Source organism: Aythya marila (genome assembly GCF_965140915.1).
Source record: "Aythya marila genome assembly, chromosome: 18".
Lineage (NCBI taxonomy): Eukaryota > Metazoa > Chordata > Aves > Anseriformes > Anatidae > Aythya > Aythya marila.
Window position 1 is genome coordinate 12781265 of NC_139059.1, and position 25213 is coordinate 12806477.

Below are 25213 nucleotides of genomic sequence, written 5' to 3' on the forward strand. Positions count from 1 at the left end.
TGGACAATCCCAGGACTAAAAACCTGCTGAAGGATTTTTCACTGAGAAAGTTTACCTACAGAACATAAGCCACTACAAATATCAGAAAGGTAGATGGGAAAGCAGAACAAGCTAGAAGAATAAAAATAGCAGAGGAAAAAATGTCAGAAACTAACAAAAAAAAAAAAATTAACACTAAACATTAGAAAGAAAAGTAAAATTTGAATAAAATTCATTGTTGTACACGAAAGCTCTGTACTATTTGTATCTGTGTTCCAACAGGGGCATAGATTGGATTGTATTTTCTGAAAATAAAATTAAAAAAAAAAAAGTGTTGGTTTTTTTTTTGGTTCAAATCTAGTTCTTTCCATCTAGCAATGGCAGTGTTAGAGAAAACTGCTGAAAGCTGTACATGTATGTATGCCATCATAATCAGGTCAGTTGCTTTTTGTCAGACAAGGCACAGCTGTTGTGATAACACATAATGGTTGTGAGATAAAGTGTGTGTGTGTATGTGTGTGTATCATCAAGGTCTCTCAAACACATGTACAATGAGTTCAGCGCTTACACACTTGCACATAACTAAGATTCTAAGAGAGCAAATTCCCATTTGCCGTTCAGATAACCTCTCCAGGGAGGTGTGTTGTCTTCCTGGAGTGTGTGTCAGACATTAGGAAGGCTCTGTCGCAACTCATTAAACCAGAGGGCTACTATCCTCTTACCGTCATTGTCCTGGTTTCAGTTAGGATAGGGTTATTTTTCCTCCTAGTAGCTGGTAGGGTGCTACATTTTGGATTAGGATAAGAAGAGTGTTGATAACACCCTGATGTTTTAATTGTTGCAGAGCAGTGCTTACACCAAGCCAAGGACCTCTCAGCTTCTACACCCTGATGTTTTAATTGTTGCAGAGCAGTGCTTACACCAAGCCAAGGACGTCTCGGCTTCTCGCTGTCCTGCCAGTGGGCAGGCTGGGGGTGCAGCAAGAGCTGGGAGAGGACAGACCCAGGACAGCTGACCCAAACTGCCAAAGGGGTATTGCATACCATCTGGGGTCACGATAAACAGTATATAGGGGTGGCTAGCTGGTGTGGGATGGCTGGCTGCTCAGGGATAGGCTGGGCATCAGTCATTGGGTGGTGAGCAATTGCATTGTGCATCACTTGTTTCATACACATTATTATTAGTAGTAGTACTATTATTATTGTTGTTGTTGTTGTTATTTTCCTGTTTTAATAAACTGTCTTTATCTCAACTCACAGGCTTCACTTTCCCATTTCTCCCCCTCATCCCAGAGAGGGAGTGGGGAGGGTAAGAGAATGGCTGTGTGGTGTTTAACTGCCAGCCAGGTTAAACCACAACAGTCATTCAGGCTGGGTCCCGGGAAGCTGCAACAAGGAAAATGAGTAATATTAAAAAAGACTTTGCATCCCTGGGAAGGATGTTGAAGGGATCGGGGGTGCAGGTAGTGTTCTCCTCTATCCTTCCGATGGGTGACCGGGACCCTGAAAGAAGGAAGAGAATGAGACAGGTAAATGGCTGAGAGGGTGGTGTCTAGACCAAGGCTTGGGTATTTTGATCTTGGGCAGGCCTTTGAGAAGCAGGGTATGTGGGCTGCTGACAGACTCCGACTCAGCAGGTGGGGCACAAGTGTATTGGGGAGCAAGCTCTCTGGACTGATTAGCAGGGCTCTAAACTAGGTTCAGTGGGGGAAGAGAGGGGAGTTAGATGTGACTGAAGAGGGCTGAGGGATGTTGTCTCTGCTGTCACTGTTGAAGACAGCAGGGAAAAACCTCTGAGTTGTCCCATAGGATCATCTGAGTGTTCCTCAAAGAAGGCAATGCTCCTGATAGCCCTTCGGGAATTTTCTTGCATCCTTCTAGAGGTAACTGTGCCTGCTGCTTCCCTAAAGTGCCTGTATACCAATGTGTGAAGCATGTGAAATAAACAGGATGAGCTGGAGATCTGTGTATGGTCACGGGGCCATGATCTCATTGCGGTCATGGAGACATGGTGGGGCAGCTCACATAACTGGAATGCTGTCATGGAGGGCTATGTCCTCTTTAGGAAATGCAGGCTCGGGAAATGAAGGGGGGGAGTTGCCATCTATGTGAGAGAGCTCTTAAAGTGTACCCAGCTCCACCTGGGGGAGGAAGAAGAATGAGTGGAGAGCTTATGGGTGAGACTTAAGGGGCAGGCTGGTATGGGTGACACTGTTGTGGGGTTGTACTACAGGTCACCAGATCACATGGAGGAGGTGGATGAGGCCTTCTACAAGCAGCTGGAAGTTGCCTCAGGATCCTGGATGCTGGTTCTCATGAGGGATTTTAATCGTCCAGACATCTGTTGGGTAAGCAACTCGGCCAGGCACACAGAGTCCAAACGGTTCCTACAATGACTGAAGATAATTTTCTGACGCAAGTGGTAGAGGAGCTGACGAGGTGGGGGGTGCTTCTGGACCTTGTCCTTACCAACAGGGATGGTCTTGTTAGGGATGTGAAAGTTGGGATGAGCTTGGGATGCAGCGACCATGAGATGGTGGAGTTCAAGATGGAATTTGGTAGAAGTAAGGCAAGAAGGATTGCTACCCCCCCAACTTCGATCTCTTCTGGGATCTACTTGGGGGTATCTCATGGGCTAATTTGCTAGAAAGCAAAGGTGCTTCTGAGAGCTGGGCAACATTTAAATAGCACTTCTTCCAAGCTCAGGATCAGTGAATCCCTAAGAGGAGGAAATCAGGGAAGGGGGCAGGAGACCTGCATGGATGAACAAAGAGCTCATCGACAAGATCAAAAGGGAGAAGGTCTATAAAATGTGGAAAAAGGGCTTGTGTCCTTGGGAGGAGTATAGGAGTGTTGTCAGGGCCTGCAGGGATGTGACAAGAAAGGCTAAAGCCCTCTGGGAGATGAACCTTGCAAAGTAGTTAAAGAATAATAAGAAAGGTTTATTTAAGGATGCAAACAGTAACAGGAAGACTAGGGATAATGCGGGTCCCCTGATGAATAAGGGGGGTGTCCTGGTAACAGGGAACTCTGAGAAGGCGGAGATACTGAATATCTTCTTTGCTTCAGTCTTTGCTTCAAACACTCCCCCCCCAGGACTCCTGGACTCTGGAGTGAGGAGAAAGAGTCTGGGAAATGGAGAGCTCTCCTCTGGTTGAGGAGGGAATGGTTTGGGAGTGTCTGAGTGGGATTAATGCACACAAATCCATGGGCCCTGATGGGATGTATTCATGTGTGCTGAGGGAGCTGCAAGAGGTGATCGCCAAACCACTCTCTTATCATCTTTGACAGGTCGTGGAGAACAGGAGAGGTGCCTGAAGACTGGAGATAACCAATGTCACTCTGGTCTTCAAAAGGGGCAAGAAGGAGGATCTGGAAAACTACAGGCCAGTCAGTCTCACCTCTGTCGCTGGAAAAGTGTTGGAACAGCTTGTTCTGGAAGCCATCTCCAAGCAATTGGAAGAGAAGAATGTTATGAGTAGTCAGCATGGATTCACCAAGGGGAAGTCCTGCTCAACCAACCTCGTTGCCTTCTATGATGGCATCACCAGCTGGGTAGATTAGGGGAAAGCAGTGTATGTCATCTACCGTGACTTTAGCAAGGCTTTTGATACTGTCTCCCATGACATCCTGATAGCAAAGCTGATAAAGTGTGGGATAGAGGAGTAGACAGTAAGGTGGGTTGAGAACTGGCTGACTGGCCAAGCCCAGAGGGTGGTGATCGGTGGCACAGAGTCCAGCTGGAGACCTGTGACAAGCGGTGTTCCCCAAGGGTCAGTGCTGGGTCTGGTCTTGTTCAACATCTTCATCGACGACCTTGATGAGGGAATCCTAAGCAAGTATGACGACGATACAAAGTTGGGAGGAGTGGCCAACATGCCAGAAGGCCATGTTGCCGTTCAACAAGACCTGGATAGGCTGGAGAGCTGGGCAGGAAGAAACCAAATGAAGTTTAACAAAATCAAGTGGAGAGTCCTGCACCTGGGAAGGAACAACCGCATGTATCAGATACAGGCTGGGGGATGACCTGCTGGAGAGGAGCTCTGTGGAGGAGGACCTGGGGATCCTGGTGGACAACACGTTGGTCATGAGCTAGCAGTGTACCCTGGTGTCCATGAAGGCCAATGGGATCCTGGCGTGTATTAAAAGGAGTGTGGCCAGCAGGTCAAGGGAGGTGATCCTCCCCCTCTACTCTGCCCTGGTCAGGCCTCCCCTGGAGTACTGTGTCCAGTTCTGGGCTCCCTGGTACAAAAAAGACAAGGATCTCCTGGAAAGAGTCCAGTGTGGGAATATAAATGTTGTTTTTGCAGAGTTATATTGTTTAGAAGGAGGGAACGTGGTACTGAAATATGCTTACAGTGATAAGAAAGCTTAGCAGGCGACCTTGTAAAATGCAGACAACCAGACTCCTTAGGACAATTAGGTGAAAATCACGGTGTCAAGTCAAGTCAGATAAGTGAAGAAACATTACCACTTCAAGCAGTAAAAATGTCAAAAGAAAATTGAAATTTAACAGGCCGGCAACTGAAGGCCATGCATTGTTTGTGAAGCATCAGATAGATTGTGAACCTGGATTACCCACTCAGTGGGGAAACAGGGGAGGGTCCTGTCATCAAAAGGTATATAAACTGTGTTTTGGAACTAGTAGATGTGCTCTCTTCTGCTTGTGGGGCACCCACCATTGCAATCGCGAATAAATCACTACTTCACTGAGATCCTCACCTGAGCCTAAGTTATTGGCTACAGAGTGTTTCTCACAATTTGGGGGCTCGTCTGGGATCCAGTCACCTACTGGGGAGCTCCACCACCGCAGCAGCAGGAAGGCATGCCCCGCTGATTTCAGCGGTCCTGTGCATCGACGGTGGTGGTTCTGCAGAAAGCTGACAGAGGGCCCGAGACTGGTTAAAGAGGCAGGATCCGTGAAGTAGTGGGGAAAGGAAGAAGGTAGGCACTCCAGGTTTTTAAGAATCGATCCGGTAACTCTGTGCACAGACCAAGGTAAGAAATATTAAGTATTGCCTTGGGGGTCGGGTGAGACTCTGTGGAGAGTCTCAGGAAGTCTGGTGTATGGTAAGCCCTCGCACGGGGAAGTGCTAGCACTACACCAGAGAAATTTGGTGTACGGTAATCCTTGCACAGGGAAGTGCTTGGAAGTACACCAAGGAATCTGGTAAACTCGTAGGTGTGCGGTAACCTTTGCATGGGGAAGTGCTTGGCAGTACATCCCCATCTTCCAGAATCAGAACGTTAGTGTGTGGTACACTGCAGAAGGGAAGTTTCTGTAGCAACATACTGATGAGGGCTAGGAAAAATGGGAAATATGAGTTCCAGGGGACAGGGAGATATCCCTGGGGGAGTGCCTACCAATAGTTCTTCCTGAAGAATGATAAGAAATTGGAAACATAATCCCAAAATTAGAGGGATTGTAAAAGAAAAATAATTTAAAAAAAAAAAAAAGGGTTAAATATTGTGTATCAGTCTGGACAAAAGAACCAATTAAGGAAACAGCAGTATTTTGGCCAAAATATGGGTCTGATGAAAATTCAGGCTTTAAATTTATCTGTAAAAAATAAGATTCCTTTTACGGAGAAGGAGCTCCCTATAATCCTAATATTGTACCCGTGGCAGCAGCAGTCACTCCAAGAAGGGAGACAGGGACTGTAATTAACACTGTCCCTAAAGAAGGATCATACTCTAGGCTCTGGCAAGAATTAGAACAAGGTAGAAGATATATTGAGAATTTTGCCTTCCCTGATACTAACAGTACTAACACTAACTGTGTATCCTCTTAGGTGAACTACCCCCTCTCCCCCCTCCTTACCAGCAGAGAGGTTAGGACTTTTAAGAAGGAGAGGAAGTCTTTATTCAAGGACCCCAACAGCCTACCTGAACAATTAGACCAGTTCCTACGACCTTATTTATACTCTTGGGGGAGGGAATTATGTCTATAAGTATGTTGTTTATAGGGAAAGAAATGGGAATGATCAGGAGGAGAGCTGCTATACAAGAATGGGAAAGAGCTCATCCTCCAGGACCAGGGGTAATACCAGCAGGGCAGAAATACCCACTTGCCAATCCTGGCTGGAATAATAATAGTGTGCAACACAGAAATCATATGAGAGACTTGGGGTCAGAATGAGAAAGTACTCGGGGATGAGTCCCAAGGACCTGGTATCCCAAGGGCTCTTGAAAGTTCATTGTGCGATTAAAGCCTGGCAAGATACGCAGAAAATGCTGCTGAAGGTGGGGGGATGTAGTGAACAGTCACTGGGGGACCCTCCTGCGGGAGGCCCTGGAGGTGTGTGTCTGGAGGAGAAGGAAAAAAAAAAACAAAAACAACAAAACAAAACAAAACAAAACAAAACAAAAACAGAGAGTGAAGAGAGTGAAACTAATGGTATTGACAGTGCAGTGGATAGTGAGGCAGAGGGTTGGAGAAAGAGGAAGAAAATCTTCAGGGGGAGTCAGGGCCAGGATGGAAAGGAGAGGAAGAGAGATGAAGGAATGGCAGGTAAAGAAGGCTGCCTGTGTTGTGGCCTGAATCCTAGCAGGGACAGGCTTTGATAAGATGTTTTAAGTGTGACTAGGCTGGCCACTTCAAATAGGAATATCTGGAGTGGAAGAAAGAGGAAAGAAGGAAAATGGGATGAAATATGGTATACCGATATGTTGTTTCAGTATCTTGGAGAGAAAAGGTATGGAACTAAGTTGGACCCTGACTGAGCCTTTGGTGTTGGTATTGGAAAAGTACAGGCTGGAGAAAGATAAAGGAAGTGTTAAAAGGGTTGCTGAAGGTGTTAAAGGTGTGGTATGTAGCTGTTTGACAGAGCTGTTTGAAGTTGAATGAGCAGGAAAAGGGGATGTAGGCATTGTCTAAATAACAGTCTGGAAGTTTTGGTGTATTTGCTGTGGTGTTTGGTCAGTTTCCCAAGTATCGGGAAAGGGAGGGACGGGGGGACAGCCTGCTCCACCGGGAGCCACAGGCTGCAGGGGGGCTTCGGCTCCAGCACCTGGAGCGCCTCCTCCCTCTCCTTCTGTGCTGACCTTGATGTCTGCGGGGAGGTTTTTCGCTCCTTGCTCTCCCAACTGCTGTTGAGCAGCAGGTTTTTGTTTGTTTGTTTGTTTTCGTGGATGTGCTCTCACAGAGGCATGGACTGTGTTGCTCATGACTTGGCTCTGGGCAGCAGTGGGCCTCTTTGGGGCCAGATGAAATTGTCCCTTATCTGCCACGGGGAGGCTTCTGGGTTTTTCTCACGGGGGCTGCCACTGCAGTTTCCCACCCCCACACCCCTCACACCCCCCGAACCTTGCCATCAAACCCAATACACTGGGGCAGCTAGGTCATTACTGGCTTGTAAAGTATCAGGGATTAAATTAACTAATGAAACCCTAAATGTGATGGGGGTAGAAGGGGCTGGGATAACAGTGCCGCTTTTGGGGGATACCAAGCTGAGACTAGGGGATAAAATGATCACTGGGCAATTATTGTATGTACCCAAGGCAGGGACTAACTTGTTGGGAAGGGATTTGATGATTAAATTGGACATTCAAATAGGAAATTGTTAGACTGGAATAACAGCGTTATTAATGGAGTGCTCTCTGGCCCTGAGAGCAAACGTATATTCACCTCTGACTGGAAAGACCCTGAAATGGGGGCGGAAGCAACAATATAGGTGGACAAATTTACCTCAGGGGTTTATAGGGCCACCTATCTATTTGGGTAAGTTCTAAAAAAAGATTTTGGAGCAATTACAACCTCCCAAGGAGGTATTAATGTTAACAAATATGTGGATCATTTTCTATTGTCAGGACAGGAGAAAAGAGTTGTGAAAAAAGCTACTAACAAGCTGTTCAACTTTCTGGGAAAGCAGGGCTTGGGAGTATTGAAAAATAAATTACAATATGGAGAAAGAGAAGTCAGGTATTTAAGGCATCTAATGTCTGAAGGAAAACAAAGAATAAATGCAGAGAGGATTCAGGGAATTGTTGAAAATTAAGAAAGAACTAAAAAGTTTTAAAAGAAAGATTTTTTTTAAGGAATCAAGAGCAATGAAGTCTGAAGGAAAATGGATACTCCCTGATGGGAGAGAAATGCTGAATAAAGTGATAATGAGGCAAATATTAACTGTTTTAAATCAAAAGAGTCATTGGGAGGTGCAAGCAATGTGTGATGTTGTGCTAAGAAAGTATGTCTGTGTAGGAATATACACTTTAGCGAAGCACATATGCAGAGGATGTACCATATGTCAAAAGGTAAATAAAAGGTCTTCTGTAACCCATCTAGAGGAGGATGGGAGTCAGGGATTTGACCTTTCCAAAGTATACAGGTAGACTTTACTGAGTTACTTGTTTGTCCGAATTGACCACGTGACTGGATGGGTGTAAAGCTTTACTGCAAGGGTTAAAGCAGGCCTTAGAGATTGAGTGGGATTTTCACAGCCCCTGGCACCCCTCCTCTTCTGGGAAGGTGGAGCGAATGAATCAGACATTAAAGAAGCAATTAACTAAACTAAGTGTTAGAAACCCAACTTCCTTGGGTAAAATGCTTACTCCTACAGGTTTAAACAGCACCAAGAAAGGATATAGGAATTTCACCATATGAGATGCTGTTCAGATTGCCCTATCTGGGCAGAAGGGATTCTGCCCACCATTGCAATCGCGAATAAATTACTACTTCACTGAGATCCTCGCCTGAGCCTAAGTTATTGGGTACGGAGTGTTTCTCACACCAGCAGAGAGTCACAAAGATGATCCGGGTCTTGAAGCATCTTCCTTATGAGGAAAGACTGAGAGACCTGGGTCTGTTCAGCCTGAAGAAGACTGAGGGGGATCTTATCAATGTCTGTAAATACATGCAATGTGGGAATCAAAGGGATATGGCCAACCTGTTTTCAGTGGTTTGTGGGGACAGGACAAGGACCAGTGGCCACAAAACGGAGCATGGGAAGTTCTGCACCGATATGAGAAAGACCTTCTTCACAGTGGGGTGACGGAGCACTGGAACAGGCTGCCCATGGAGGTTGTGGAGCTTTTCTCTGGAGATATTCAAGACCCATCTGGACGCCTACCTGTGCAACCTGCTCTAGGGAACCTGCTTTGGTAGGGGGTTGGACCTGATGACCTCTGCAGGTCCCTTTCAACCCCTACAATTCTGTGATTCTGTGATTCTCACAAGCGTACTAGAAGTAGATACACGTATACCTGCTCACCCATGAACACACAGTGTGGGAGGCAATCAACAAAGTGCGCATCAAAGGAGATGTGGACATGTGAGCTGGACATGTCCAGACCTGCCCATGGGGAGAAAGACCCAAGGGCTCCTGGTGTCTCATCTTACAGGCTTCTAAATGCAGCAGGTTTGTGTCCTGCCTCCTCTCCACTGACTACAAAAGTATGCTGGGTAGCAGGCTTAGATATGGCTGTGGGATGTCTGTAAGGCAGATCCAACTGATTTTGCCTCATTCCTTCCACACATTCATGCTTTCATGACTCTTGCACATGCAGAAGTGTGCCTCTCCCTCTCATCCACATGTACTACAGACACAATCCTACAGGCACAGATTGTGGGTTGCACAAACACGGATGAGGGCCTCATACATGGAGCTGTACACAAACACACTGGTGCACACTGCAGCAAGTCTGGTACACAACACACACACAAACGGGACTCACCCATGCAGTGACATACAGCATGCTTACACACACACAGGCATACAGATGTGGTTGGGTCTCATATGATTATTTCGTAAACACACACACGGGTCAGTCTTATGTATAAGTGATTTTTGCACATTCCGGGTGAACCACATACACAAACACACAAAGCTCAGCCTAAGAGTTACATAAACGCCAGTCAGTAACAGTCAGCAACAGTCTCTCGCACACAGGTGTGACAGCAAAAGTGTACGTCTTCATGCAAGGCTAAGTTTTGCACACGTAGCTGTGGGATTCTCATACATGAAAGTGTGTCCCGTAAACACAACACACAACAACAGTACAATCACTCAGGTATGCATATCTTGTGTCTCAGGTACAGCCCCCCACACAAGGAGATCTCATGTATGATACAGGCATCTCATACAAGCCCATCTCTCCCCTCCCCCCACCCCCAAGCACGTGGGCAGGCAGCACACCCTTCAATAGGTTGCACATACCTGTTTGCATAGTCTTCATATACACATCCCTGTCAGTGTCCATACATGTAGAGGCATGTGTGCATTATGTATGTGTGTCACATGTAATGCAATGAGTCAGGCATGCATTTCTGCACAGAGCCACACACACAGGTTCATACACACCTGGGTGCACAAAGACATGTGTGTCTTACACAAGAGAGGCACAGATGTGCTGCAGAGTGAGCCTGGCATACCCACCCAGAGCAGGCTGTGCACATGGAATGGGTGATCATAACCAAAATACAGACACATGGTGGTGTTTCACATACAGACACATAATACAGGAGCGTCACACATATGGGAGTGTCACCCATATGGTGTACCTCACTTCATGTACATATAGAAGTGTCCCACACATGGGATTCATGCACAATGGGCATCAGAAGCACACACAAAGTGAGTTGTGCACTCAGCTGAGTTGCACAGACACACCAACACTTGGGAATGTATGTCACACACACTTGTACATTTCATATATCCTTGGGTGTCACATGGCATCCCTGGCAAGATGGATGTCACACATGGATGGTGTCCCGCACATGGCCTCTCTCCCAGGTGTCACATACATCTCTCAGTGTCTGTCATATATGGATATCACATTTCTAATGCATGCAGTATCTTGCACACACACACAGGTTCTCTCCTACAGAGACAGGGTCACACACAGTGTCTCTTACAGACACGCGCTCGGCGTCACAGTGTCCCAGACACCCACGCGGTGTTTCTGACTGACACACACACACGGCATCTGTCACGCGGTCTCTCACCCACGGTGTCCCGCTGGCACGCGCATCACGCAGAGTGGGTTGCGCTCCCTGGGGCCCTCTCCTCCTTCTCCTCCCCCGTCCCCTTTCCCCTCCTCCGCTTCTTCCCTCCCCCTTCTCTCCACCTCATCCCGCTCTCCTCTCCCTTCCCCCTCTTTTAGCCTCCTCCTCCCCCTTTCGCCCCTCTCCTCCCCCCCCCCCCCAAGCCTCTCCCCCTCCGCGTCCTGCAAGCCTGTAGCGCCCGGGGGCGTCCAGCGCCGTGGCTGCCCCAACCTCGCCCGCGCTCGGCAGCCGCCGCGCTCTGCGAGCGGAACGGGGCGGGCGAGGGGCGCGGCCAGCGCGGGCCCTCCCTCAGCCCTGCGCGCCGTGGGGCGGGCGGCGGCGTGCCGGGCGGGCGCTGAGTGGCAGCCGGGGCCGGGGCCGGGGCCGCGCGGCGGGCGGCGGGCGGCGGGCGGCGGACTACGGGCTGCGGCGGGGCGCGGCCGCCTGCCTGGCAGTATGTCGGGGTCGCGCTGCCAGACGCTGTACCCCTTTTCCGGGGAGCGGCACCGGCAAGGGCTCCGCTTCGCCGCGGGGGAGCTGATCACGGTGTTGCAGGTGCCGGACGGCGGCTGGTGGGAAGGGCAGAAGGAGGACGGGCTGCGCGGCTGGTTCCCGGCCAGCTACGTGCAGCTCCTGGAGGTAGGAGCAGGGCCGCGAGCTGCGCCGAGAGGGCGGTGGCGGGGGGGGTGCGCGGGCAGAGGAGGGGGGAGTGCCGGCGGCCGGGCGGGAGCCGTTCGGCGGGCAGGGCCGGGCCGGGGGGGCCGGGGCCTGGAGCGGTCCTGCGGCGGTGCCATCGCCGTTCCGCACTCTGCGCGCCGGGCAGTGGCCGGGGCTGAGCCGCTGGGAGGCAGCGAGGGCGCCCCGAACGCCAGCTCGGCTCACAGGAGAGTGCCAGCAGTGCACGGGGACAGACGCACGGCAGCACACCAGCACTTTCGTCGGAGACCCACCTCGGCATCAGCCCTGTGCCCAGGGAAGGAAAAGTGCCCTGGCCACGCAAGAGCAGAGTGTGCCTTTGGTACCCGCAGTTGTAGCCACAGAGTGGCAGAGTTCAGGCTGAACATTTTGCTGCAGGCTCCTCTGGACACTTCATTCACAATTGCTAAACAGCAGCAGAATTCAGTGGTAGAGGTGATGCAGCTCCTGTCAGTCATGCAGGGTGGACCAAATGCTGAGCAAGTTGTTCTTCCCCCTCCCTCTCCCCCTCCCTCTCCTTTTCATGTCCTTCCACTAAACATATCTTGGGTTTATGGTGTGGAAGATTCAGATGTGTCCCTTCTGTTGCCACAGCTCCGCAGTTGGCTGTCAATACCTTGCTGTCAATATGTGTGTCATTGTCCCAGAGAGCCTCAGAGATCCTCACTCAAAAGTCATGATCTTTCCATCAGGATGCTGAGCAGCTCATTTACCGTCTGTGCTCTTCAGGGCCATGACGTCTAGGGCACCAGCTGTATTCCCACAGAACTGCTTGCTTCTGAGTTTGTTTATTGCTTTATTTCCTTTGGAAACAAGACACAGTTTGGGTGTAAAATACACGTCCACAAAGAGTGCCTTCACAGTCTTGCATTTCTGAAAGTGAATTTTGAAACAACTTGTACCCAAGCAAGAATCTGCTATGAGCCCATCAGCCCTTCCCTTGATGACCATGCCCTGGTTGCCCAGGGAAGTGGTTGAGTCACCATCCCTGGAGGTCTTCAAAAGATGTTTAGATGTAGAGCTGAGTGATATGGTTTAGTGGAGGACTGGTTAGTGTTAGGTCAGAGGTTGAACTCAGTGATCTTGGAGGTCTCTTGCAACCCAGATGATTCTGTGTGTGATTCTGTGTGGTGTCATTTGGAACTTAACCTAGGATGTGAGTATGAGTTCCTGCAATGACAGTGCTGATGTGGTTAGCAGTGCAGGGCTTTGCAAGTCAGCCTCTGTCTTCCAGATTTCTAAGGAGAAATATATAATTTGCAGGATAGCCTGCTTTGCTTATATGCAAGGAAGACACTATCTGTCCAAGGCTTTTCATGCTCACCCTCTGGGAAATCCAGAGTGGCAGGACACATAGCCCTCAGCAGAACCAGGCCCACCGCGGTGCATGTTTTGCCAGCAGAAGGTTCTTTGTAGTAGGACAATATTTTGCCTGCAAATTTGCAATTGCCTTTCAGATTCTCTGGTCCAAATGAATAAAATATCCCTGGTATTTCAATGAAGTTTCTGTTTCTCATTCTTACCTGGAAGGACAGAAAAGGGGATGCAAAATTTCCACCCTCAATGCTAGAAGAGTGAGGCCAGAGACTATTCAGTGCCACTGAAGCATTTGGGATTTTTTTTGCTATAGTTTAGGAGTGTGGGAGTCCTTTTGTTTGTCAGTTTTGCCACCTACAAGATCATTTACTGAGATACGTGAATGTTAGTGGTCTTTTACATTGCCAAATATTTACACATCTAACCAGGAATTTAGACATTGAGGCAAAGTGTATCATGAGATGAGCCAAACTTTGATCAACAAAGGCAGTGGGAAGTCATACACAATGATTGGTTTTATATCACCTCCCTCTTTCAAACTCCTCTCTTACCACTTAATTCTGAGTGCGTTATGCTGTGGTCAGAGTGGTGCTTAGAGCCCCCAGTTGTGCCTTTCTGACCCTAGGTTCATGTATGGCTGAAAACTTTGTTACTGCCTGGTTGTCCATGCAGCCCAGACTCCTGTCTCTTGAATAAACCTTCAGAAGGAAGATAAGAAAGACGACAAGTGTTGAGAGGTGTTTACTCTGGCATGTTTTCTTTTCCTCCAGAGGTTGTTCCTAATAAGATCTATGGACCAGTGTTAATATGTAAAGAATTCATAGAATCATAGAATCATTAGGGTTGGAAAAGACCTACAAGATCACATGGTCCAACCTTCCCCCTACCACCAATATCACCAACTAAACCATGGCCCTAAGCACCACATCCAACCTTTCCTTGAACACCCCCAGGGACAGTGACACCACCACTTCCCTGGGCAACCTGTTGCAATGCCTGACTACTCTTTCTGAGAAGAAATGTCACCTAATTTCCAACATAAACCTCCCCTGGCGCAACTTGAGGCCATTCCCTCTAGTTCTGTTACCAGTTATCTATGAGAAGATAATTACCTTTCAGGTAGAAGATAACTACCTTTCAGGTAGTTGTAGAGAGCAATAAGGTCTCCCCTGAGCCTCCTCTTCTCCAGACTAAACAACCCCAGTTCCCTCAGCTGCTCCTCACAGGACTTGTGTTCAAGGCCCTTCACCAGCTTCGTAGCCTTTCTCTGGACACGTTCCACAGCCCCAATGTCCTTCTTGTACTGAGTGGCAAGAGCTAATTAACTAAATTTATGGGACCACAGGTAGCTAGCACCCATTGCAGTTAAGTGGATGTGTGAGAATGAGAAAGATCTGTTATTGTGTCTCTCTCATGGCTCTGTGCAAGTAGCCTTTCCCTGGTGTTTAGGTGCATGGTTAGCTTGCTCAAGGAACTGATCTAACTGAAATCCTCTGATCCAATATGCCACTCAACCACACAGACACTGGAACTGGCACCAGGGAGGTGAGGAAAACACACAGCTGGATGGAGCCATAAACATGATTCTCCTTTCAGTACCAACCTGCACTCATGTTGTCTTTGAGTGCTCCAGCCTTGCAGCTTTTGGTAAGGTTCAGCACTATGTTGTGAGGTAAATTGTTTAGCTACACACTTCTGTTGAAAGAGGAAGAAACAATCTTCCCTTGGCTCTGCCCTCATTTCCCCATTCCTTGTTGTTCACTCTAGTGGGTACCTCTCTTTGTAGACCCATAACTCATTACCCTTAAGGACAACAGGCTGAGTATTCTGCCACAGCACGAACATGGCTCGTGGCATTGTCCAAGGTGTGCCAGGGATGGCAGGGTTTGCCCTGTATGGCACATACTGCTTCTCCTTGCAGCAAAGTCTGTCAGGTGGCTGGCTGCTACCCAAAGGAGATGTTCTTCTTCTGAAGCCTTTGTAACTTTAAGGTTGTCACTGTACACAGATGGGTAGGCTGGATTTTCTTATTCACACTACTTCACATTTACCAACAGGGAAATTTCCCTTAAAGTTTGCTCTTTGTTTTGTTCCTGAGCTGAAAGAGGAAAGCTGAAGGACAGCAGCTGAAAGGGGAGTTTCTTCTAGCATTGAGTGGTTAGTTTAGCATCCAGACTGCAGCATGCAGGTTCATTCTGGACAAATGAGGACTAAGGACTGTTCCCAGGGTTAACTCTGACTTGGGAGGAACTGTACTGCACCAGTAGCACCTATGTCTCTTCTTAGGCAGCAGAGCTGTGAAGCTGCCAGTGTTGATCACGAGGAGCATCTGCATGCTTCTGCATTGCTCTGGCCTTCTTACCCAGGATTTGAGGATAGGTCATGCACCTCCTCTTTGTATGCTTACTCACACTGAATGGTAGCACTAGACTCTTGCAATGAAAAATGGGTATCTGTGCCTGGTTGTTAACCAGGACTGGTTTTAATGGCAAATGTGGAGTTGGACAGCTCTGAGAAAACCATGAAGGTGGCCTGTGGGAAACAAACTCCAGATGGACATTCCTGAGGAATGCCTTTGACTCATGGGTTCTCCTAATGGCAAAAATGTATTCTCAATTCATTGGTCACAGGAGATCAAGGAAAGGACCAAAACTGTAGTAATTGTGGCACAAGAGAGGCAAAGAGAGGTCAAGAGGTTTGGCAGTCTTTGGTTCCTACTACCATAGTTGCTGCAAGCCCGCAGTGGTGGATTAGAGGGAAGTGATGTCTGGGAGGTCCCTGTTATGGCAATGATAGAAGCAATGAGAGCTGGAGGATGGGTGGAATGTGTGCAGGGGATAATTAGGAAAAAAGATGTCTGTAATCTCTGGAGAGGATACAGATGTAATAGATCAAAAGGGATCCCATGGAAAGCATGTCCTACAAGGAGAAACTGAGGACAGTTAGTTTGGCTAGTTTGGAGAAAAGGAAGCTCAGAGATGGTCTTGCTCTCTGCAAGACTCAGAGGAGGGTAGATGGAGGTGCCAGTCTCTGCTCCCTGGTAACCAATAATAGGATATGAAGGAGCAGCACAAAACTGTGCAGACTGGATGTTAGGAAAAGATTCTGTGTTTTGATGGTGATCAAAGACTGGAATCGGCTTCTTAGCAAGGTAGTTGATGCCTCATGCCTGTCGGTGTTCAAGAGGCATTTATATAATGCCCTTAATGATATGTTTCAACTTTTGGTCAGCCCTGAAGTGATCCGGCAGTTGGACTTAATGATGTTTGTAGCTCTCTTCCACAAGAAGAGAACACAGGAAGGTACTAGCTCTGTAATGGGGTTCCAGGTGGACTCCTTTAGGCCTGGTCTGTTGGTAGCAGTCAGGCAAGCTGCCTTGGTCTTGTCAGAATTGCTGAGCTGAAACATATGTCTGGAGATCATTGGGTCCTGTTTCACTGGTGAGGTTTTGGATACATGCAAGGATGGAGTCTATACAGCCTTTCTGGGCAATCTCTTGTAATGTTTATGTTTAAATGTGATTTTCAGTGTTTTAACTTGTGCCCACTGCACCTTGTACTTTCAGTGGTTATCACTGAACAGAGACTGTATCTGATTTATTTTTTAGTGCCCCACATAGATTTTTACACACATTGATTCTTCTCGAGCCTTCTTTTCTTGAGGCTAAATAGTCCCAGTTTTGTATGACAGATGCTCCAATCCCTTAAACATCACTGTGGCCCTTTGCTGGAGTCTTTCCAGTATGTCCCTGTCTTTCTTGTACTGGAAAGCCAGGTACTGTTTATTGAACTGCTGTACTCTTGGAGATACTAGGTTAATGGAGAAAGAGGACCCAGCTTTTTTTTCTCAACAGGAGAATCAGTTGACACCAGAGAAGTCTGAAAAGGTGATGCTAAATTCATATGGATTAGCTCTGACTGAGCCTGGTTTGTGTTCAAGTAACATCCTTCTGCATACTAGAGAGGTTGGGAAACAGGGATATTGTTGTCTGTGATTCATATCTGATGGAGTAGATATGCCATCAGCTCCAATCTTCACCCTGCACCTTTGGTGATTTATACCTGTGACAGCAATGAAACTTGACAGTCCGGGGACTCTGTCACCTACTTCTTCTGGCTATTTCCTCACTCTTGTGTACTCCTTTTTTTTTTTTTTTTCTTTTTTTTTTTTTTTTTTTTGGTTTAACCTTTTGACCATTTGAGCGGAACCATGCAGAAACTGTATCAGACTGCTGCACTGTCCTGGTTTCAGCTAGGATAGGGTTAATTTTCCTCCTAGTAGCTGTTAGGGTGCTATATTTTGGATTAGGATAAGAAGAGTGTTGATAACACCCTGATGTTTTAATTGTTGCAGAGCAGTGCTTACACCAAGCCAAGGACGTCTCAGCTTCTTGCTTTGTCCTGCCAGTGGGCGGGCTGGGGGTGCAGCAAGAGCTGGGAGGGGACAGACCCAGGACAGCTGACCCAAACTGCCAAAGGGGTATTCCATCCCATCTGACGTCATGCTAAACAATATATAGGGGTGGCTAGCTGGGGTGGGGGGCCAGACTGCTCGGGGTTAGGCTGGGCATCAGTCAGCGGGTGGTGAGCAATTGCATTGCGCATCACTTGTTTTGTACACATTATTATTAGTAGTACTATTATCATTATTATTATTATTTTCCTTTTCTGACCTAATAAACTGTCTCTATCTCAACCCACAGGCTTAATTTTCCTGTTTCTCTCCCCCATCCCAGAGAGGGAGAGGGGAGGGTGAGTGAATGGCTGTGTGGTGCTTAGCTGCCAGCTGGGTTAAACCACAACATGTACTCATGGGGTGAACAATTTTCCTTACCATGCTGATACAAAGAGGGATCTGTGCAGCTACAGGCCTTGAGTAGTGCTTCAGATCAGCTCCATCACAGCAAACACAGGTGCAGTGCAGGTGGAATGTGGTGTATGATACAGTGAATGACAATTCCAGCATTCCTTAACAGCTGAAAGAAACAATATATTTCCTAAACAGAGGCTCCTCGCCCCGTCTGCATCAGGGGTGCTTAGCATGATGATATGTGTAGACAGGTCTCCGCACAGCTCCAGACCTGAGAGCAATTTAGGACAAGCTTCAAGTGTGTCCCAGTTTGTCATAGCCTGTGTTGGTGCAGGATACCATAAATGTCAAGAGGGAGAAGGTGAGGTTAGAGCTCTGGAGCATGTACTAAAGAAGGTGTTTTGCACTCAGGCCCTCTGGGGAGATGCTGGCTGTTGCATCTGCCTTTTCTAGAGATGTGACTTTTAGAGAGGTGGGGACATGTGTCATTCAGTCATATTTGCAAGTGGTTTGTTTTAAAATCTATTTTGGGTGTTGCTTTTTGTGTTTGTGGTTGGCTAGAAATCACTTATATAAGCAGCAGCAGTAGCAACATATGCAAATTTGCTGATAACTGTCAGCAGTTTTTATAGCTTCAGCCATCCCACAGACGTAAGTCTTTTTGTGAAGCACAGTTTGTGCTTCCAGCATGGATGGAGGTGGCTCTGGAATCTAACTGAGCTAGCTTGACTGAGTAGGACTGAGAGCTACCATTGATCTTGTCTGCACTTTCACACTTTACTGGAACCATGATACATTTTGGAAGTAAAGAATCATGCGTTGCACCATGCATCCACAGGCATCGGAGAGTATTATGCATTACTTCCACTGCTGTGCAATATTCAGGGGGAAACTCATCTCCCCTGTGACACACAAACATCGAAAAGTGCAAACAGTTGAGACAGGAGGTTGTGGCACCTTTATCTGCAGGAAGCATGGCATGGCAGGAACTGCTTTATTCATTGTACCCAGGTATTCATGGAAAATAAGGATGAAAGGAGTTAATAGGAACGATAATGCTTGTAATTTATTTTATAATGGCAGAGAAATTGTAGAGAATTTCCATGCCAAGATATATCTTGCTGTAAGCTGATATCATCCAAGGAGACAGTGTGCTTAAGGAGAAATGAGAATCTGATTAGCACAGAAAATTCTACTTTATGACAAAATGCAACTTTGAAACATTCATGTGAAACAGAATTTTGATGAAATCTTTATGCTTAGAGAGAAAAGATTGTTTTTTATTTCTCTTTTTTCAGTTTGATGTTGAAGTGCATTTTGAACAAAAACACCCCAAAACATTTTGTCAGAAGGTTTCCCGCCAGTGCTAGGAATGAGCATTGCTGTAGCCAGCGCTGCAGTGTGGTGGCTGTGCTGCATGTTGCCACAGCAAGGGCTGGTATAGCAGCTGCAGGTGCTGCTCTCTGCTGCAGTGAGAGTTACATAATGTGTGTGATACAGCTAGAAGAGAGAAATTGGCAGTTTTTGCAGTAGAGCTTTTACTTGATGACCATACAGATAAAGGTGAGGCTGCGTATGCAAAGTACCTGTCTGTCTCTGAGTATCTGAGGCCTGGGCTTTTTATATGTCTGCTTTGATAGGGGCGTTGGACCTGATGATCTTTCGAGTTCCCTTCCAACCCCTTCAATTCTGTGATTCTGTGATATGTAGTGTCTATACTTCCTGCATGCAACAGGATGGTGCTTTGTTTTCTTAGCAGGTGTTTCTATGTCCTTTGGCTTAGTTACCTGACATTACCTCATTCTTCCATCTCTCCCCTCAAAAGCTCAACATAAAAAGTCGCAGAGAGCAACAAGGACATAGGGCGATATGTGATGATCTTGGGTAAAATGTGGCTGCTATCACTGCTTTTTTCAGAGGGTACTCTGTGGAATAAGTAGTAGTTCTCTTACATAGTCCTGTGTGATGGGAGAGGAATCTGACCTTTAATTTAGGGTGATAAGGGTGTGAGTGCTGAACCATTCTGTGGTTATCTAGTGGCTAGCAAGTGAGCATGGCATCATGCTCAAAAAATCCACACGGTGTTTTGCTTCTGTTGCTTCACACTTAACCATTAAGTTCCTTGGCTGAGCAACTGCCAGGCTGGAATTGGTAGTCTTGTCTCCTGCTGGCTCTGTCCAGGGATGCCTGTGGTACCTGCTTGTGCTTTCTGACTGCCCTGCTGCCACTGAGTGATGGTGCTGGGGAGAGGCAGTAAGCATGGCTGAAGAGGGGTTGACATTTCCCCATGTCTAACTCCTCCAGGCAAAGAAGGATAATTTTGGTTCTTCCAGAGCAGGGATGATTCAATTAGCCAGCATGTTTCTGTAGTCAGTGATATGTGCAGCTCTGACCACACAGGCATTTTAGTTTCAAAGTGTCATTTCTGATTTCTGACATCTGTGACTTTCTGTGGCTGTTACTTTTCAGACTTGAAACTTCTGGTCATCGGACCAAAACCTGTGAAAGGAAGGGTCTTATTGATAGGTGTGGGATTTTTGTGAGCTCTTTTGCCCTCTGTGCAAGGGGATCATGTAGAAGCTGAACTCATGGATGCTGTGCCTATAGCATGTGAGAACAATCAAATCTATTGCCTTGCAGAAATTATACAGAACAGAAGTTTTAAAAATGTTTTTATTTAACCTTTTCTAGAAGATGGAAACAAGTCACAGGAGGCTTATTCCGCTCATGTCTTCCACCCACGGATTACAAAGGGTGTCTAAAACCTCTCACTGCTGATATCTGCCTGGCAGATGTTGAAGATGAAATGAGTTGCCACTCACCTGCATTGTAGGGGTGGATATAGAGTGAAGATGAAAAACATAGATCATTTTAAGACTCAATTAAAGACTGTTTAGTTCACTGAAGAATTCCCTGTTCGTACTGTGCTCTGGGAAACACATCCTGTGGAAAACTAAGAGATTTCTGTAGTGATAGTCTAGTTTTCTGGTGTGGATGCAAAATGCGTGTTTGATGTCCTGAGAGTTGCACTGTAAACAGCATCCACTGAATATATTATATGGTATGTTACACTGAATACTTTTTAAAGGAATAATGGGAATATGTTGGATACTCACTATTTTCTAAAAAGAACTTTATTTTGATTTCCAAATTAGTAAATTCAGCCCTGAAACCAAGACCAGAAGATTCTTGCAGATTTGGATTTTTTCTGCTCATTTCACTTTTGCATGTGTGGTGACTGGGTAGAATTAACTGGTCTTTTTAAGAACCGGGGGTTTATCCATGGTTGCTTATGTTCCATGGAGCACGTTCTTATCATCAATACATCTTGTTTCTGTGTTTCCAGAGCCTTAAATGTCTGAGTATGTATTTGGGATTTACTTTCATTCTTTCACTGAATACTGACCCTATGTAAAACCACAAAGATAGGACATTCTTATGTTTTGGTGAAGTCCAGTAATAATAGTAACAAACAAGTATGTGATTCTGCAGCATTTCATATAGTGTCTGCCTTTGGAAGTGTTTGGGACTTTTGCAGATGTTTTCACCATGACCACATTATAACTCGGAGCAGCAAGGGTGATGCTTCTAATATTCCATATGTTCATCCAGTTTGTGCCATCAGTAGAGCATGGGGAGCCAGCCTGATGAACGTAGCAGGTAAGCAGCACTGCTAACTTGTGTCTTAGAATACTTGACATAAGGCACCGATATTTTTGTCCTCGATTTCTGGCACTTCCAGGGAACACTTGTTCTGTGAATCTTTTTCAGAATCCAACATTTATGCGATGTGTCTCACTGTGTGTACATGGTAGATTTGCCAGAAGCCTCCCAAAAGATTGGGTCTTATTGCAGTTGCTGATCCCTACTGTGCACATTTCCAGTAATGGTTCAAGGCTCTGCATCTGGGCAGAATTCACAGACAGAGAAGGAGTACCTGTTGGGGAAATCTGAAAAAAGCATAATGGACTTGGTGGTCCCCATACTGTGCTCTGCACATTGTAATCAGTTTATATCAATTTAAAATGTCTTTGGCCATATGTAATTACAAATTGCACTCCCTTGTGTTGGTATGATCCACTTATGATCTAGTGCAGGACAGTGTAAAATCAAGGCCAACAGTTTTTCCAGTTAGTTTTTCAAGAGCTGGGTGCTTCTGCAAGTGTCTCTATTGAAAATTTAAAAAAAAAATAGTTTAGCTGGAATTTTTATTTCATGCCACTGTGTAAACCATTACTTATTAAGAGGACCTCTTGTAAAGGACTGGTGTGTGGCAGGAAACCTGGGCCATCAGCTGTGTAGATCTGCACTGTATGTGCAGTGTAGGGAGGCAGGCCAAGCCCATGTAGCATGCAGCTGCAGGCAGAGCAGGGGTTTTAGGCATGGGAGTGCACCTCTACAGTGAGAGCCCTTACATACATGCCATACCAGCAAAAGTGCACTTCTGACTGGTAAAATTTATTCTGGCTGGGAGGCAGGGCAGGCTGTACACCAAGGGCTACAGATTTGACACTGTATGCTGTCTGCCAGAGGACTTTGTGCACACTGTGGTAACCATCTGGGGGAAGCACTCCTTGCTCCTGCTAGTAATCCAGTTTTCCACATCATTCTATCAAAATAGCTTTTGTATTAGTCTAGTACATTTGTGGTTAGCCTTTTTGCTGGTAAATTCTTAAAGGAAGATGCCATGGGTTACTCAAGAACCATCACTCTGTATTTTGTAGAACACGTACAGCAGTGGAACAGGCTGGTACCTTTTAACATATGCTTAATGCTTGGGAACAGTCTGTGTTGCTGGTATGGGCCCCTTTGCAATGAATTCAGGCTGACTGACGGGTGGAGATCTTTGAACTCCTAGGCAGGTGCAGACTCAAAGGTCAAAAATATTTCCTTGGCATTTTTGAACAGCAGTCAGGCACTTTGTCCTGTATTTGGTAAGAGCAGATTCTTCTTGAGCCACAGATACTTGCACTGTGATGCTGACAGCAAAAGCAATGTAGTCTTCCTGTGTTGGTCTGAGCACCAAATTTCTTTACGGCACGTATCTCCCAGGGCTTTCCTAGCTCAATGACAACTTTAAATAGCCATTTGCACCTTTGCTACTGGAGTTTCCAGGGCGTCTGGTGGAAACAAAATACATTCAACATTATTTTTTTGTCTTGTATCGCTATGTGTACACCTATTGATCAGTTCCATACCTTTCTCTTTTGCTCTGTGTTATCTTTTTCCATGGGGAAAAAGAAAGCTCAATGAAAGGTAATTAAAACTTTAAAAGTTTGTGAAGACCTGTGATAGTCAAGATCTGGAAGGAAGATGTGAGTGAGCTTTGCACGGCAGTACCACAAAGTGCTTGCTCCCAGGTAAGGAAAACATGCAGCTGATCTGAAAGGTGCAGGGGGACTTCCTGGCCCAGCTGCAACCTCACTTGCCTCTCCTACATCAAATGCAGAGCTAGACAGCATGCTAGTAGAGTGCTGCTAGAAGATGGGTGATGCTGCAAGGCACATTACATATAAAAATGTGGAAGCTGCCTCTGGGCTGTACACCTCACGTGCAATTGTTAAGTTATTCCATTAGCACTGCATCTTAGCCTTGGAAGTGTCCTCTCACGCTCAGTGAGTCCAGGAATGGATAAAAGGGAGAAAAACTTGAGAGCGAGGAGGGAGGCACATCACAACACAATTAAGAGTCCCAAGCTGGTTTTACTTTTTCCCATATTTGGCCCTATCCTTTATTTTAAACTCTTGTAAATATTCCTTACATTTCAGACACAAGTCTATTAGCTCAGAGTTAAATTTCATCTCTTACTAAGCCTAGCTTGTGCTTTCTGGCATTTCAGCATCTCTCATTGCCTCTGTTAGCCTTCCTACACTGATTCTGTCAGAGACATGGTCAAGCAGTACTGGAACTGTTAAGGAAAAAGCAGTAATTGAATGGAAAGCAAGAATGTTGTTAAAATGAGTCTTCTACTCTCACATGAGAGCAAACGGTGCTGCCAAAGGACCAGCTTCTGTGGAAGACAGAAGCAAGGATCTCTGAGCTGGTCGTCACTGTTTGGGACATGAATGATATGTGCAGGACTCCAGTTATTACTCCAGTATATAATACTTAGCATTTCTCACTAATGTAGTTTGCTTGCTATAATGTTACTTCTTTATTGTATTGTAAATCAAAGTTCTTCAGGCTTTTGACTGGATTAGCTTCACGTATCACTTGCAAATATTTACAACACACTTCTCACTCTCCTTTTCTTAAATTAGTTGAGAAATTAGCTGCATCACCTTTGTGGTTGCATTGCTAGACTTTTGGGTTAAGAAGACTAATGCTTCTTTTTTTCCTGCTCCTTGCTCTCTGGCTTATCAATTTTTTGATTTTACACAGTAGTTTTCTTGCTCCTTGACTGCTTCTTTTCTTCTGAAAGTTTCACGGAAGGAATTAATTTTCACAAGCATACTTCTGATAGGTGGTCCAACAGAAGATGCCGGCTCTCACAAGAGTACCTAACAGATAGGCTTATGCCATCATGGCTATAACATTACTATTAAGCATATTCTTTCATTCTGCTTTTTTATTCTGATAATCTATAGGCACTTTCAGAATGTTCTTTTAAATTGATTGCTTGGATCTGCTTTGTCTTCCTGATCCTTTCTAATTCACTTATTTAGCACTTCATTCAGGTTTCCAAAACAAAATTCTGCAGTTGCTGTGTGCTCGTGTGCTCCTCCTTGAGCCAAATACGACAAAGCCACAAAGCAGATCTACAATGATGATCTGATGTATGACAGAAGTAGTTGCAAAGGAAGCTTCCTTCAGTTGCTGCAGAGGTGAGACTTGGCTGTAGAATAGGAAGCGTCACAAGCTCTCAAGGTTCTGGTAGTGGGGGTGAAGGAATAATTAGCATGGAAGAATTTGGGAGAAAGAATGGAGATGCAGAGTAACAGAGATTGCAGGGGGTGACAAAGAACGAAGGATTAAAACAGTTTGAATTTGATAACGGTATGGCAAAGTGCCTTGCAGAAATTGCACAGAAGATGAATTATATTTCCAAGGGGTGGGCAAATGCTTAACTTGGAAAACAATTGCTAGAAACTGGATTGATGAATGTAGTGTATTCTACAGTCCCAGAGAAATCTGTGTCCTGTCTGCAGAATTCTGTTTAAAAATCCTTCTGAGGGCTGTGTATGTAGCACATGACTGAGTAGTTCCAGCACTGCCCTTGTAATGAGCTGCCTGAGCAGCAGATTTGCTTCTCCTGTGCCAGCTGCTATATAATAGGGCTAATTTATTACTCAAGGCCAAGTAATAACTCTCAATAGCAAGATTTAAAGGAGATCCTATGACTTATCTCATTGTGCTGTGAGCTGATGATAATCACAATGATAACTGGCACCAAATGAAGACTGGAGTTGAACTGCAGTGTGTTACAGCATGA

The 25213-nt window shown here is 46.1% G+C and overlaps 1 protein-coding gene across 4 annotated transcripts in view; it reads left to right on the forward strand.

Moving 5' to 3' along the window:
* Positions 1-11331: 11331 nt before the first annotated feature.
* The window catches only part of GAS7 (growth arrest specific 7), a 111172-nt gene continuing 97290 nt past the window's right edge, over positions 11332-25213 (forward strand). For all 4 annotated transcript variants that reach the window (XM_082774678.1, XM_082774681.1, XM_082774680.1 and 1 more), the window contains exon 1: positions 11332-11598. In XM_082774678.1, the coding sequence (XP_082630804.1) occupies positions 11416-11598 (183 nt within the window). In that variant the 5' untranslated portion in view covers positions 11332-11415. The remainder of the gene's footprint in view (positions 11599-25213) is intronic.